This window comes from Chaetodon auriga, chromosome 6 (assembly GCF_051107435.1).
Source record: "Chaetodon auriga isolate fChaAug3 chromosome 6, fChaAug3.hap1, whole genome shotgun sequence".
Lineage (NCBI taxonomy): Eukaryota > Metazoa > Chordata > Actinopteri > Chaetodontiformes > Chaetodontidae > Chaetodon > Chaetodon auriga.
The window spans coordinates 13004642-13021478 of record NC_135079.1 but is presented as its reverse complement, the minus strand read 5'-3'; the positions used below and the strand labels follow the sequence as shown (position 1 = coordinate 13021478).

Genomic DNA, 16837 nt, shown 5'->3' with positions numbered 1-16837 from the left:
CCTTCAGTTTATCAAACTCAGCATCAGCAAAGTTGGAGCAGAATCAACCTATAAGAAAACAAATCTATAGACTATCACAGTGACAGTGAAGGGAGGACTCGTTCATTCTTCCTGCTCTCCTGCTCAGTGCCAGAAATGCGCGAGTGAGACCACGTGAGAGGGAGCCGTGCCTGAATTATTGCTGCTGCTGCTGCTGCTGCTGTTGTTGTTGTTGTTGTTGTAGTTGTTGTGGCTCATTTGCTCACCCCGCCCACCGCTCTGTCCTATAATAACAGCTGTGAGCCGCCGCCGCAGCAGCAGCAGCCTCACATGGAGCTGAGCGGCCCCACAGCTGTTCCACTGAAAATGGATGCCAACATTGTCGTCATGGGGACAGAAAGCGTCGGGAAATCAGGTAAGAATATGAGAATGGAGAGAAGAAATAGTTATTCATGTCTGTGTTTCTGTTTAAGCCGGTGCGTTATGTATTGTTGTTTTCCAGCTCTGACTGTGCGCCTCTTAACTCGGAGATTCATCGGAGAATATGGAGATATCGGTAAGTGTCCCGTCCAGTTTTCCTGACATCATGCAGCCTTTTAACTTCATCTCACCTTCCGGTAACTGAACTTCATGTGTTTCAGAATCCATCTACAGCCACAGTTTTATGGTCGAAGGGAGGGAAATCACTCTCAATATTTGGGATTCACCTTATTCTGGGGTAAGGACACAGCTTCTTTCAATGATGTCTGGTGTTAATAAGAGGAAGTACTCCTCAAATCCTCAAATTAAGTAAAAGTGGTGGTGGTAGTAGTAGAAATACTGCATTATAAAAACACTTAATTTCATTGAAAATTAAGCAAAAGATCAGCAAAATGTGCCTTAAATATCAAAATCATAGCCTAAAAGTCGCTTTTATATTGTTATGTTATCATGTATATAATCATATAGTTTTATCTTTAACAATACTTTAATGTGTAAGCAGCATTTAAATGTCGCAGCTAATTTTAACTGTGCTTTTGGGTAGTTTCATCTATAATAATGCATCATATTTTTTAGAAAAAGTAGCTCATGTTAATAGCTTATAAAGAAATGTAGATGAGTAAAAAGCAGAATGTTTCTGTGTGAAATCTACTGGCATACAAGTATAAAGTTACATAAAATGGAGTGAAATGTATTGGCTGCTGCTGTAGATGAACTTAAATGTGTGATTTCACAGGATTTGTCTGCGGAGACGTCCCTCTTTCAGAAGAAGGTCCAGTGGGCAGACGGCTACATTCTTGTCTACAGCATCTGCGACAGGGCCAGTTTTAACATGGTCGGCAGGCTCATTCAGACCATCAAGTCCAGCAGAGACTACCTGAGCGCCGACAAAGTGCCCATAGTGATAGTGGGAAACAAGAGAGACCTGCACCACAGGCGCACAGTGCAGAGCGAGGAGGGCTGGCTGCTGGCTCTCAAAACAGACTGCCACTTCTACGAGGTGTCGGTGGCCGAGAACTACCACAGCGTGCTCATGGTGTTTCATGGACTGGTGGACAGGATGAAGGACGCCAAGCTGACCGCCAAGAGGCCTTTGGGTTTCAAGGGCATCGTGAAAAGCATGTCCGCAGTGTTCGCCAGGAGACGGACAGACTCCTTTTAGTAAAGCCATGACAGAAGAGGAAGGAGCTTTCTCTGAATCTGCATGAGAGTTACACATTAAGCGTGTTTGACCGGCTGGATATCACAGTGTGCCAGACGTGTCACATGTTACTGTGACAAAGGTAACACTGAAGTCTCCTGAAGCAGAGACGCTACAGAGGAGGGAGATGCATTTCACTGAAACTCCAGACTCCAGAGAAGAAAAAAGCCATGAAGCTCCAGAAAACATGGAGACAAAACAAGAGGTTACAGACGTTTTTTGGTGACAGCACTTCAAGCTGCATAAGACTGATGAAATGACTTATTCATTATGCAGATACTTGTAATGTACTATTGGGTGCAACAAGGTATGCAGTTTAAGCTACATGTACCTTCAGATTGGGAGAAATTCTATGCACAAATTAAATGTGCCTTTACGTATGACAGTGACCAAAGAAAATGTTTTAAGATTGGAGAAAACTCCTCAAGTCACAAGTGAAACTTCTGTATTGCTGGAAAATGTGACTGAAATGTGTTCGGCTCACTTGTGTAATTTATTCTTGAAAATAAAACATACGTATTTGTATTTATTGAAGTCTAAACACTGTAAAGCAAAAGAACAAACTAAGTATTTTCTATATTTATGAGCTCTGTTTTGTTTAATTCACTGATTATGGGTCATGTACTGAAATGTATTATTTGTCTAAATCTTGTTTTATGGCTTTCAATATTTAAATAAACCACAAAATGTAGATATATGTATGATTTTCATTTTATTAATGCTAAAATTCAAATGTTTGTCCCAGTAATGCAATTATTGAATGATCCCAGTGAGGAAATACTCATGCTCCATAACCGTATCAGCTTCAGCTCAGTAAGGCTGGCTCTGGTAGACACTCAGACCTCATGGCCTGAATGCACGGAGCCTGGTAATGACTCCTATATTTGGAGAAGCTGGCCAAGAGTAGCATCCTCATTTGTGTGAGTATGTGGAATCTTTCAGTGAGGAAAGGATGTGAATCAGCCAGAGAGAGCACTCTGTTTGTCCTGAGTCTCAACTCACATGTGTGGATGTTTAGTCCAAAATCAGACACTGTGAAAATAATAAGCCGCTTACATCACTTAAAAATGCTCATCTGACAGCAGTTACATGTCTTTATGGCCTTTAGGTGCAAATTATTGTTAGTTGAGTATTTCTTTAGTGCAACCCAAGTGTGTAAAACACGAAACAAACAGAATGTGATAGTTTACTTTTTGACATGTAGAGTTGTTAAAGGGGCGACTACAGACTGGGAAAGTTGTGGAATGCTCCAAAAGCACCTGTTTGGAACATTCCACAGGTAAACAGGTTCATTAGTAACAGGTGAAATGACTGCATTCTGTTTTATTTATGTTTTACACAGTGTTCCAACTTTTTTTTGGAATCAGGATTGTAACAGAAATCAGATTGAATTTATTTGTTGTATATGAAAGGTTAAAAATAGTGAGAATACAGGTTTAAAGAACTGAAAACTGCCCAGTGAATATTAAGTGCAAATATTGTGATGATGTTAGCTATAAAACATCAAAATGCTTGAATAAACCTGCTCACTTCTCCAGTCTTCCATGGATGTTAGATCATGCTAAGACTTCATCCTCTTTTTCAATGAGGGTCTGTGAATTCCTCTCTGAAACTAGGAGATAATTTCCCCTTGAAAATTCCTCTAATTTGTGGCTGGCCTGCTCCAGTAAACTTGGACTGACCCCCAGAAACGTCTTTTCTTCTTTTCTGCCCTTCAAGCTCTGTCATTAAGGAAGATGTCCATCCATGAGGCTATTAAGGCAGCAGCATGTGAGGGCAAATGGCAGGAAAGCTGGTGCCAGCTCCCCCTCAATTCTATTCTTGTGAATGAGGAATCTGACAGGACCAAGGCACAGGTTAACAAAGTAAGACAGGTACAGAGACAGTCTGGCCCCTGCAGGTCCCTGTCACAGTCTGATCCCTCTGGGTCACGTCACAACAGGACTCAGAATAAAGATGTTTCACCTGAAAGAGCTGTCAGCATCACTGGAGCTGAAGCCACATGTCTCCATGCGCCTCAGTGATGCTGACACTTACAGGGAAAATTTCTGCAGAAAACTATAAATGTCTACACATGACATATACAAACCATCATTCAGTTTGAGATCAAAATAATTTGGTTATCTTCAATCAGGAGACGAGCTGTGTTTCCGCTTTTCATGCCGCTGAATGAGGAAAGTGCATTTGGAATAATCATACAATTACAATATTTCATTAGCATATCAATTAGTACATTAATCCACAAATAAAACATGTTTTTCTGACCCTTGTCAATCATTTTTTGCTCTAAAAGCTACTTTTGTGACTCTTAAAGTAACTTGCTCTTATGTAACTATTTTACCTTTAAATAACAGCTTCAAAATCATTTTGATTGGACACTGAAGTGTAATAAGGAGAAAGGTGCCTCGGTCGTTCCCGCTCTGCGCCCTGAGCACCTGTCCTGGCACTACGTGACCTGGATGAGTGGGTACGAAGTAGAAGTACATAAGGCTTTACGGCACTAGACCACTATGTCGGTAAAAGTAGACCATATTTTATATTTAACATGTTTTCTGGTTTTTCCTCTGATGTCCTCCAGCTGTTCTGCCTGAACTCTTGGTAATGATGGACAGATAGCTTTATTTGTGGCTAAAGTAACCGCTAACGGCTGTTAGCTAGCTAGTTCAGTCATCTGTGCAGCTTGCTGACTTTGCCTGTACCAGACTGGGGGGTCGGAGCTCTGGGAGAGAAGGTTTTCTGGCCCGAAGTGTGGAGTTCTGGCAGGGAGAGCTGGTGGAAAGGGCACCAGAACTGGAGCTGGGCGAGCGGGCAACAGAACTGGGCTCAACAACCTCTATGTACATCATGGCAAAGAGACAGAAGAGGGCCTTAGGAGCTGGACAAGAGTAAATCTTGAACTGGTTTTTGGTCATTGGTGAGAGCTTATGAAATAAAATAGTGCAAGTGTTGGACAAGTGAGTAATATTAGCTGGCTTGCTAAGTTATGTCTTGTGTTGTTGCATGCTTGATGTTTGGCTTTTAGTAACATCCGAAATGCATTTAAGAACAATGAAAAAGTACTGAGCCATTTGCCATTTTGTGCTGGTAAAAAGCTGTAAAAGGGCACCTGTAAAGCACTTTACATCATTAATGTATGCAAAACTACAATAAAAGTCATCAAATGCATGGTGGGCACAGTATCCTTAGCAAGTGCTGCTCATCCCATGTGTTATAGTACATGTTGCTTGTATCATTTATACAACACAAAGCATGTGACAGTCTAAGCTCCATAATAAGTTGTACATTAGCTGCATTTACTGAGCCAGTGGAAAATAGTTGTGTGTGCTTCTTTGCCCTCCAGCCTTCAAGGTAAGTCATTTTGCTGCTGGTCCTCAAAGCTTCCAGACTTCAAAGCCTCTCACACCACATCTCAGATATCTGCTACATTCACCTGGGAGCCACTTCTTTTTGTACACTTTGCTGGTGTCATATATAACTCAGTTCTGTATACAGTATGTCCATGCAACATGACCTGACTGATGCTGTGGCTCAGCAGCAAGTTGCCACTGCATTTATCAAGCACAACCTTTTTTGCACTTCATTGTATTTCATCTTTTTGATCTCAAACAGGTCCTCGCAATCACCACCAACATTTTTATAAGATATGTAATTGAGAAAATAAACTTTGGCAAACAGATAAAATCTCCTATTTCACAGGATGTTATGATAACCAAGTTAAATTCGTGAAGATTATGCCTTGTGTCCAAATTCTAAGGCTAACTGCTCACCAAATAAAGGCTTGTTGGAGTCAGTGACCTCCTTTAAGCATTGATGCACAAAGATGAGCTCTGACTGAAAACTTGCTTAAAAAGATCTATTGAGGGGATCAATACATGGAGGTCAGAAAGGTTCATAACTGGAATCCTTTCAAATCCAAGTTGAAACAGTTTTTTAGGGCTGAACAGGTGTCTTTTAATGTTATTGTTTCTATTTGTCTTGGTTTATGGTACCTCTATTGTAACTTGTATTTTCGGTTCACTGTCTGTGCACATGTATTGTGAATTGCTCTGATTTATATATATATATGTGTTATAAGAGCACATGGGTACAGATGGTCCAAATTAGCTTAATAAATGTAGCATTAGATTAATGCATCTGGCTCTGCAAGTTCAGCTCCTGAAGATTTTTCATCAACACATTCATATTTGTCTTCTTCTTCGTCCTCTTCTTATTATTACTAACATGCAGACTGAGGGGTGACCGCTGGAGTTTACACTTAACATCTTGTTCCCTACACCAGCTGGAGATGGGAAGTGCTTCATGGCACATTGCCGTCCTTTACTCACTGGAAAAAAAGCTGTGGTCAGCAACAATATTCACAACCTCATTTCAAACAGGCCACCGGGCAAGAAACCAGGCCGCACACCAGTGTACTGCTCTCACCACCGAGCGTGGGTTAATGTTGTTCACACCAGGGTTTTCACCTGCCTCCAGCATGTTCAAACTGAGACCACGCTTGTCTCAACAGGAGGCTGTTTTTACACCTGCACCTCTTCCTGGATGTGTTTACACCATCATCTTAGCAAATTGAATCCCAGGAGCGTGGCAGCTCCTGAGAAGATGGCCTTAGTACCTCTGACACTGTGACTCTCACCTGTTAACATTTAGTCAAAGAATAACTAAACCAGTAGACCCTGGCCGAATATTTAAAGTCAAAGTCACCAAGTGGAAGAATGAGGTGACTTAAAAAGGACAGTAACTGTAAAAAAGAGCATTTCTTAATGGTCAAACCAGCAGTCATCCTAATCAGTTTAATTTCTAAATTAGTTTTAACATACAACACAGTCTGCAGATTTTTTCCATAATTTCAAGCATCTACAGTGGTGTCATCAAAAGGCAGCTGATGATTTATGTGCCAGCTCTGCCTGCAGGTAATCAGAGTGTCTCTGTCGCTGTGACTTCAAAGAAACACAACATGAAGGTAAACTGTGGAACTAATCTTCATATGTTTCTTTCTTTCTTTCTTTTAGAAGGGATGCAAACAGCATGAAAAGATTTCTGAGTCTCTGATTGAACAGCCAACTCTGACTGACATCTGAAATGAAATGAAAACACACCTGACATTTTTTGGAGAGAAACAAGTCCCAGAAATACTCTAAAGCAACCACACACGTGTCAATATCTCATAGCTTCAGGTCACATCTTAAACCTCCACCGAATGTTATTTCCTGCCTGGCTGGCAGCACGTTTTCAGGAGACATAACTGATCAATGCAGTAAGACAACATCATTTTCTTTTACCTCATTAAATACAAGCAGGCTTTATCTCATCACTGCGTAAGCAACTTAAATAGGATAGGAGGTCAGCAAGTTCAGAGAGCTGCTACACAAAGAAACAACACAGGCCTGCAGTGAGTTTATCAAAATAGCTCACTTTCTTCTTCTTTCTGAGAATTATATGAGAATGTGGATAGCACTCTGATGTGTGTACACTAAACCTGACCCTGGAACCAACAGAAAGCTAAGTTAGCTTAGCATAAAGACTGGAAATGCTTAGCCTGACTGTCTGAAGGTAATAAAATATTCCTTCCTGCTCATGAATTGAATGAATGATTGTTATATATTATAGAATATATAATGATTATTATATATTATATATATAATATTTTATTATATAGTCTATATATTTATTATTAGTGTCTGCACTGGTTTCCTGGCAACTGCTGCTTCGACTCTTCGTTTTACTCTTTGGTTTCTGTTCAGATTAAACAAATGTTGTATAGCATGTTAATTCGTGAGCTTTATTTAGCACACAGACATTACAGTGGTGTCAATCTTCTCATCTATATGAAGCAAATGAAAAAGCATATTCCCCAAATGTTGAACTATTCTTTTAAATGCAAAACCATGAGTAAGAGCCCGGGCTTGACTAAGTTTAGAACAAATATGTAGTTACTGTGTTTTAGCCTTGTTGGACAGTGCTGTCTTATGGCAGCTCTGATGTCCCCTGATTCAGCTGAGGCAGGCTCACACCTGGACTCTTACCTTGTGGTATTACAGGTTTTGTCAAGCTGATAATGACTTTCAATTTCCCACTGAAGGATTTACGTAGGGGGTCTGGAATGTGTGCAATGTAAAACAAACTAAGGTGCTCAATGAGCCTTTTCCTTTAACAGATTTAATAAGAGATGTGTTAACTGTTCAAAAATGCCAACTATCCCTGTTCTTATGCCCTTTTGCCTTTGCTAAGCTCCCCTGCAAAGACTTAAGGACCCCCTGCAGCGCTCTGCAGCCCAACAGCTTTCCAATTAAGGTCCTGGTGGGTCACACAGTAACCATAATTCAACCCCCAGCGAGTGAAAGTAGTGAAGGTTCAAAGTTCAGTAACACTTGGCATTTTTTCATGCTGGGATTTAATAGCTTATCGTACATGAAAACCTTTTGTGTGCTATTTTTATTGCGTGTATTGTCTGTGTTTGTTTTATTTCAAAGTGTCACTATGGCAGCAAGGCAGAGGTTTAATCTGACATGTTGTCAGGGGCTCTTGACGTGTCTAAGGGGCTTAAAAGAACCAATAGACTCAGAGCAACAGGTATTTTTGACATTCGTCATAAAGACACTTCTCTTCGGTCTCTTAAGTCTTAAACCTGCCTCTCTTGGGCTACAAGAGTAAGCTTTGTGTTTCATGTTGATAGACAGCTGAATGTTTTTTGCTTGATTTTTTTTATCATACACATAGTACATAATGCCAACTTACATGATAATTGAAAGGGATTGTAACTTTCAACATGTCTCACATCTAGGATAATTAAATGGAGAAATAAGCAATTGGTATTTTGGCTTTAGCATCTAAATGCATGATAAATAAAATGATTCTGCAGATCAAGAGATAATTTGCTCGTATGAGCCTCTAATAACCTGACACTCCACTGAGCACAGGGTAGTCATGTCTGGAGGGCACGACTGATAATGCTTTGATCTAATATAAAATGGGTGATTGAATTGGGAAAACGTTTCCTCTCACATGAGGGGTTCACGTGGAGGGGAAGGGAGACAGATTTTCGCACGTGAGCCGCTAAATTAAATCAGGCGTGGGGATGAATGAGTCATCACACCATAATGGGTGTAGGGAGGTTGAAAGGGTGCCCCCCTGCAGCAGGAACCGCCTGCAGTAACTGGCCATCAGTGGTCGTATAGAGAGGCACACATAAAACAGACATTACCGACATATTGATATCGTAAAGCTCCAGTCTGCAGTAATGATAGTCCTGCAATATTCCTTATTCATGTGAAAACAGAAGTCACGAGGTCTGACTGGGCTGAGGCTGATATGATGTTCATAGTTTTGTACTGAAGCTGTTTTCTTTCTGCCAGCTTTCTTGCAGGAATTTCTCACTACTATACATTTTTTCTCTGTGGTTTATAAAACTATTTCATGCATATTTTTAATAGATTTATTCACATTTTTGCTGAGAATTAAATGAGATGATTGATACCACTTTAACTCATTTCTTTAATCTATACAAAAACTAAACAATAAAAGATAAAGCGCTGGGGTTTTATTGGGGGTTATGTGCAGGACTGTTTCTTGTCCTGGTGCATTAACTTCCTGGAGTGTTGATGCTAATGTGAGGTTGCCCGGCAACAGTGAAGACTCCGTATTGACTGATAATGTACAAAAACACAAGTGAAAATTTTGAACCCCTTAAATACTGGTGTCTAATCTTGAAAGTATTTCTATATAACATTAAATATTCACAACAAAATAAGCAAAAATCAAACATCCTTTACACACTTATTAACTTAACAATTTAACGCTCAAAATCTGCTTCATCACAACTGTCCCTCATACATCCAAATGTTGCTAAACTCTGACCAGTCCATGCAACAAAACCTCAAAGCTTTTGACGATGCTGATTGAGAAAATAAGCTTTCAGTGCCTTAAAAAAAGGAAGAACAGATCAAATGCTGAGACAAACATCGGAAGTGTCTTCCTGATGACTTGCCCAGTTCAGTTTTTAAATAGACTTACATGGATTTGTTTAATTCATATTCTGTGAACATCCAGATACATTTCTCTGATCGCTGGCAGCTCTGTTTCTTTTTGAGAAAATTAAATCTCTTCACAGTATTTTAAAATTAAACATTTTATCTGAATTTGTAAAAAGAATGAAAACTCAATTTCCAATTCATCATTCAGTATAAGTACAGTTGAATCAGAGACTTGATTCCTGGCTCTACCCTCTAACGATGGCATAGCTCAGCCCGTTTTACATAATATCCAGTTAGCATGCAGCATACTTCACACAGCATGTGCATAACGTGTCCTCTCAGTATGCATATACATCTTACGGCCCGGCCCGACTGCCGAGCTGACCGTACTGCAGGGGTCCGATGTTGTGTAATAGCTCCTTTGTCTGGCATTCATCTTCTGAATTATTCTGAGAAAAGGGGAGTTGCTGAATGTGAAGAATGCTGCTGATTGCATTTCCAAAGAATTTCTGTAAGAACCCCAACCAGGGTCACACAACAAACTGGCCTGCGGTGGGTCAAATGTTATGTAGAAATAGAGCTAATGTGCTTGTTTATCTTGCCATCGTGTAGCTTTCATAAGTATTGTTTCCCTGCGGTTAGCTGTGCTTCTTTGTAAACTGGAAGCAAATAGTCAGGCCGTATTACGGTCCGTAGTCTTATCTTTGCTCTTATTTCTTTGCCTCCTTAATGTTAAAGCAATGTCTTTTCACAAGAAAGAATTCCCTAACAAACGTCATAACATCAGCAGCTTTGTGGTGAAGTTTTTTGGGACTGTTTAGCTGCTTGGATAGCTAGCATCAGGAGCTGGCGAGGCCTTCACAGTGTGTATTGATGACCAATGACAGTTGCTTACTGGTACGACGTGTTTTGAAACACATTTTTGATTTTTGCCATGCATACCAGCGTACCAATTATGTGCACCCCTGCAAATATGGTAAGTTATATATACAGTTATATTTATCAGTGATGAGTGAAGGACAATGAGCAATTTAGGCTGTTAAAAGAAGTTAAATTAATGGCATCTGCAAGACAATTTTCTGTTCTTGTGCCAAAGGCTGAAAAACGCCTTCGACTGATTACTGACTATTTCAATGCTGTCACACAAACAGACTCATAATCGTAACTGAGGACAATTTAGAGACATACAGTTGATATTCTGCATGTCTTTGGACTGTTGGAGGAAGAAAGAGCACCTGGGGGAGGCCCACACAATGACAGCATAAAGGACAATAACTCTACAGAGAACGAACCACATTATAATTCAAACCCACTGCCTTCTTGCTGCGTGCTAACAAAACTAGCCACTCACTCGTTGTGAAACGTGACCAAACAGTGATCCTAGGGGACCACCACTTTAATTTGATTCTGGAGTTAGTACCCCAGTGTACTTCTGAATTTCTCTGCAAAATGTGATCACATTAAATTCAGTCACATCATAAGCGAACCAATTTTGTAGGCGAATGAGCAGACTGCAATCAACACTATCTAAAGCAGAAAACGTCTAATCGATTTGGGGAAACAGAAGTCAGCTCTGTGTCAGGAGAAATAAGGACTTCATCAGTCATCATGAGCAGCAATGCGCTAAGTTCTGAAACATACTAAGTAAAGTTCCCTGAATCATTCAAGGAAACAGCTGTAATGGAATGATATTTTTTACTGGGGCCAGATGGGCTGTTTGGGTCATCTGTGTCTTTTCTGATATGACCACTTGTGACTTTCAAGTCAATGAAATTTTTATTTTCATTTAAATTCTGCAAACAGCGGCTTCATTTAATTAAACACCAACACTATGATGGTGGATAGCATCTGATTAAAATTTGACAGAAATGAAAGGAATATTCATATAGACGATTGCTTGGCTGATGGAAATGCATTAATTAAAGGAAAAGCTTGAAAGTTTGGGAAACACATATTTTCTTTGTTGCCGAGTCAGATGAGAAAAGTGCTAGCTTAGCTCAAAGTTTGGAAACAAGGCAAAAGAGGAGCCTCGTTCTGTCTTGTGATAACAGAATCTGACGAGCAGCATCTTTAAAGCTCACTAACATGATATGTTTTTCTTTAATTCATACAAGAAACAAACCAAAAAAAGCACATTTTCCAAAAAGGAAAAAAATAGTGTATTCATCCAAAATGTCAAACTGTTCCTTTAAATTCAGCTTTTCATATTACAGGGGAAACTAGAATTGATTAAAGGTTTTTACATTAACTTTCCAATGTGCACGTTGATTGTCTTGGACATGATATTGAATCTGAAATTGCTCCCGATAGCTGGGCCATTTTTGTGTGCATGTGGACAGGTGACACCTTGCATGGTAGCTTCTGCCACCAGAGTCTGAATGTGTGTGTGACTGCTTATGCTGCAAAGCACTTTGAGTGGTTGGTAAGATGAGAAAAACACAACATAACTGCAGTCGATTTGCCAAAAACCTGAACTGTAAAGTACTGAAAACCTAATCTAAAACAACAGTGTTTTACTGCACATCAACAATTACTTCCAGTAATTTGAACAGAGGTGAAGCTGAATACAGTCTCTCTAAATAATGGCACACAGTAGAAGTGTAAAACCAGGTCCCTTAATGCTTGTTTGTGTGCTTGAGCAAGCTGATAGCCATCTGATCGTAAGCTTCAATGCACAAAGTGCTGTGCAGAGTCCAAAGTCTCCTGGAGCCGGGCAGCAGGCCAACAGCCCAGACTCCCGTTCCCCGGAAAACATCACATATTTGGAAGGAATGGAGAAAGCACTCAACTGCTAGACAGCAAAATTAGAAGTGGAGCATGACTTTCTACCTCCCATCATCACTTAACATCATTAGCTGAAACATCTGATGATGGGTAAATAAGATGATCAATCACGATCAAGATTAAATTCATGGTTATGCAACAGATTTTGGCAAATAAATTATTCATACATGAAGCTCTTATTGTTCATACTTATACTGATGAAGAGTTCAGCCTCATGAGTTGATTTTGAAATAGGTTTAGACTGCTAAAGCTCTTTTGATCATTTCAGGAATTCAGATTAAATTTTAGACTTGTTCATTACTCTCACATGAGATGCTGCTGCCGCCTCTTGCACCTAAGATGAACATGGCTGATCAGTAGGAAGTATATAGTATAGTGAACACATCAGCAGCTGCACGTTAAATGCAATACGATGCAGCAACTACAGTCCTGAAATGTACAGTATCCATGAGTTGAATAAACTCTTTCAGTCTAAACAAGCACACAGATTGAACTTCTAAAAATAACCACAGGAGGGCAGCTGTGTCCAAAAAAAAAAACAAAAAACAACCCACTGCCCAGTGAATTCTTCACTGAATGAGTGTGCCCTGCCTGCATCCTTGGTCGTGTGTCTGGAATCCAAACCATCAATATGTGTTTCATTTCAAATTTCAAGTTTTTTCTCAAAAAAATATATTGTTAATCACTATTTGGACAATCTGTTGGGATTACATTGTGATGACTGAGGTTTGTGTTTGAATTGTGCACATTTGAATTTTGGGCTCACATTCAAGTGCAACAAATTAATCTGTTTGTGGCTCATTTCCCATGTGTCAGAGTGTCGGTCCAGAGCCAAGGGGCCTCATGTGGCGAAGAGCACTGGCATACTGATTACTGCACACTGCATTGAGAAGCTGACGGCAATACACAAGTGAGGATGGAAGGTAATTTTAGGGGAAAAGATTGATTCTGCATTCAAACATGGGTGCTAAACTGCAACACTGTTTACATTTCTATGCATCTATTTTGTGTTAACTTTCGTTGCACAGTTTATTTCCACGCAGTGCAACATTCCCGTAATCATTTATAGAGTAAAAGTGTGCTGTGAAGGGCCTTCAAAACGTTCACCCTGGCACATCCAGCCTGGCCAAGCATCCCACTGACATTTTTAGCTCTGTTCCTGGTGTGGCTCTAGAGATGGCATCGTCAGTCAGTTGGTTGGTGCACTGGTTCACCACTTTGTTCCAGACTGAAATAGCTCAACAACTATTGGATAGATTGTCATCATATGTTGGACTGACATTGGTGGTCCCTAATGAACTGTGCTGACTTTTGTGATTCCCCTGAGTTTTCTTTTAGCACCACCTTGAGGTTACAGCACATTCTTACACCTAAATGACCGAATAGATGAGTTGCAATGACTCCCAAAACGACATATATCATCATTGAAGAGTACCAACAACAAGCCGGTATGGAAAAAGCTTAGGCAGTTAAAGTTGCTGATCTGTGTGAATCATGTAAAGATAAGTGAATAGCCTAATGATGATGATCAACAACAGCAACAACATACAACATACTACAACTGCTACTATACTAAGGTTCCTTTCATCTGTGGCTTTATTATCTATGTTGTCGAAATTGACTTGCATTGTGTAGTCAAAACAGGATGCCCAAGCAACTGTAGCTTAATGCTAAATGATTATTTAGGATTCAGCTCCTTTTCAAGAAAAGTGGCAGCAGTTTATAAACTAGTCAGAAGTCAATGTCATTTTTAAAAATAATAACAAATACTTGAGATGAAAATCTCTTTAGTGAAGGTAAAATAGTCCCCCAAAATCTTTCAATAGATATGTCAAATTGCAGCAAAAGTAAGAGTTTTTGCTGGTATGACGGCCCTGCTATGGGCAGCCAGTGAGTCCTCAGCTCTTCCAGCTCAGTGTACTGTGCCCCTCTCAGACTGGTGTTCTGTACCACAGGGCTTCATGAATGTACAGGCAGACTAAAACACACCATAGGAGAACTGTCACTTGGACTTCAAAAACTATACTTGTTCAAATACTTAGGCTACGCAAAAGATGCTATTGCAATGCCTCTATTTTCCAGCCACAAGCAGTCATTTCACTGAAATGCTACAATAAAATAGGTTGTCTGTCAAAAGCATTTCGAAATGACCTATGAGTGTTTGGCTGAGTTGGTGCTCCTGTGACAAGAGTGAAGGCTCACCAGTAGGACTTTTTTTTAAAGGTTCAGGCAAATGAAAAGGTTTGATAGTTAAAAGAAAACAGTTTTTCAGAAAAATTAATTCTGTTTTATGATGAGGGCAGTCTTCAAAGTTTCTGAAATTCAAATGTAAGCAAATCATATTTGATGCTGTCATGAGCAGCTGGCAACGTGTTTCGGACTCACGGCTCCATGTACAGGGCGGCTATAGCTCGCTGTCTTTGAGAGTGCAGTTGACAGACTGACAGGAAGGCAAAAGAAAAAAAGTTTTGCTTTGTCTGAATCTTGAACTGTTGCTTCAGTCATTATTACTCTGCTGCAGATGAAACAAAGTCAAAGCAAAGTGTGGCTTTGTGAAGGAGACCCAAACAAACCCTCTTTGAAGCTTCTGAAAAGACAATGAATAAAAAATTAACAACAGCAGCAAGAGGAGTAGCTGAATGTAAAGTGAAAAAGCTTTTATTTGCTTATTTTCATGTAAGAGAGGAGAGGAAAAAGAAGATTATGCTTTTAAAGGTCCAGTGTGTAGGATAGCAGAAATTGAATGTGATTTCATTAACGTATAATAACCTGGGAATAGAAGAAGATGTGGTTTCATTACCTTGGATTGGACTCTTTATATCTACAGAGGGAGCAGGTCTGCTTCCATAGAGTCTGCCATGTTGCCCCACCGTGTTTCTACAGTAGCCCAGACTGGACAAACCAAACACTGTCTCCAGAGAGAACCTTTCACATTTTTCATGGCCACCATGAAGGTCAGGGGTGTTCAGTTGGTTCAATTTGGCTACTTTCTTATGCATAATACAGTAAATGTGCATCATTACTGCCCACCTTTGACTTAAAGGATAAAGTTAGCATTTTACATGAATCTTATTATCAATGAATCCCATTCAAAGACTGAAATCAACAGTGCAATCCTTTGTCTCTCATTTCTTTCTGACTGTCTGTGTCATCAGCCCATTTGTTACTACTCACAAAATACATTTTCACAAATACCGATTCTTCATTTTTTCAGTTCTTGAAACAGCTGGGAACTGTTTTATTTTTTATTTTTGAGCAAACAGATTCACATGAATGAAATACTTGCTATATCAAGTATTTCATTCTGTATCAGGATGGATTGATTCAAAATAAACTACACTGTGTGTGTTTGAGGTGTTACCCAGTGCAGCAGTGGTTGGTCTGTCCTCTCTGAGCTGAAATTTACTACAAACATTAATGTTATCACTGTCATTCCCTGACTTTTCCTCATTTGTGGTTTTGAGTGAAATGTCTCAACAATTATTGGACGGATTACTCTGAAATTTAGCTCAGACTTCTTGTTCCCCTTAGGATGAATTGCTAAGCTCGATAAGATATATCAAGCATGGATTATACTGGCATTACTTGTTATTTCGGATCATTTCATTGTTCATTTCCATCTTTTAATGGGATTTGTTTAATAATATTAATTAGATTAATAATATTGAATATTTAATTTAGGTTAATTCCTGTATTAGAGAAGGTTAAGTGCCTTTGGGTTTCTGTTATAGCCCTATGTGGTTTCTTAATACCTGTAAAGGAGACAGAAGAAGAACGATGTTAATTGTGTTAATAAACCAGGAGACGGTGGAGCAAAACAGCAGTTATGCCGTTACGTTTCCATTAGCGGCTGAACGTATAACACAATCTTGCATCTGCTACCCAGATATTAATTATAGCAGACTAATGCAGAAGAACGCAACAATGTGAATGCAGATAGCCACCACACTAATGACCCACTTTCATTGAAAATTACTATCCTGCTCTTGAGGGCATGACTGGCACTGAAGAGAAAATATGCAGCACACACGTACTTTGTAAAAGTCAAGGTAATTACTGCATAAAGAGTCTGTGAGAGCCTATAAACTTACACAGTTATTATTTCAGCATTCTTTGGCAAAGCATCGTGCCTAATTTCGAACTAATAACAAATGTTTCACAGCCAGCTTGGAAACCACTGTTTGACACCAAGGAAGCCACGTCTTAGTCTACAACAGTATCAACAGTGATGCTAATATTCAGGAATTTCAGACCAAAGGGACCATCCAGTGTAGCACAGGCTTTTGGCTGTACAGTTTGGTGGCTGTGAAGCCGGTAATAAGATGGGTCTGGCAACTACTGTGTGAGCCAGTCATGACCATCTGATGCCTGTTACATTCACAGGGCTATATGACAGAGCTGTGACCTGGTAAGTTCACTGGCA

The 16837-nt window shown here is 39.8% G+C and overlaps 1 protein-coding gene across 1 annotated transcript; it reads left to right on the top strand.

The window, feature by feature from the left end:
* The first annotated feature begins 289 nt into the window (after nucleotides 1-289).
* LOC143322546 (ras-related and estrogen-regulated growth inhibitor-like protein) lies at nucleotides 290-2026 on the top strand. The gene is made up of 4 exons (XM_076733803.1): nucleotides 290-394; nucleotides 482-535; nucleotides 621-697; nucleotides 1196-2026. Exons 1-4 carry the CDS (start codon nucleotides 310-312, stop codon nucleotides 1619-1621), a joined length of 642 nt encoding a protein of 213 aa, XP_076589918.1. The 5' UTR covers nucleotides 290-309; the 3' UTR covers nucleotides 1622-2026.
* The last annotated feature ends 14811 nt before the right edge of the window (nucleotides 2027-16837 follow it).

Coding starts and splice junctions, on each gene's coding strand:
- LOC143322546 (XM_076733803.1), top strand. CDS start 310: ATGGAGCTGAGCGGCCCCACAGCTGTTCCACTGAAAATGGATGCCAAC. Junction 395..481: donor AGAAAGCGTCGGGAAATCAG/GTAAGAATATGA, acceptor GTTGTTTTCCAG/CTCTGACTGTGCGCCTCTTA. Junction 698..1,195: donor GGGATTCACCTTATTCTGGG/GTAAGGACACAG, acceptor GTGATTTCACAG/GATTTGTCTGCGGAGACGTC.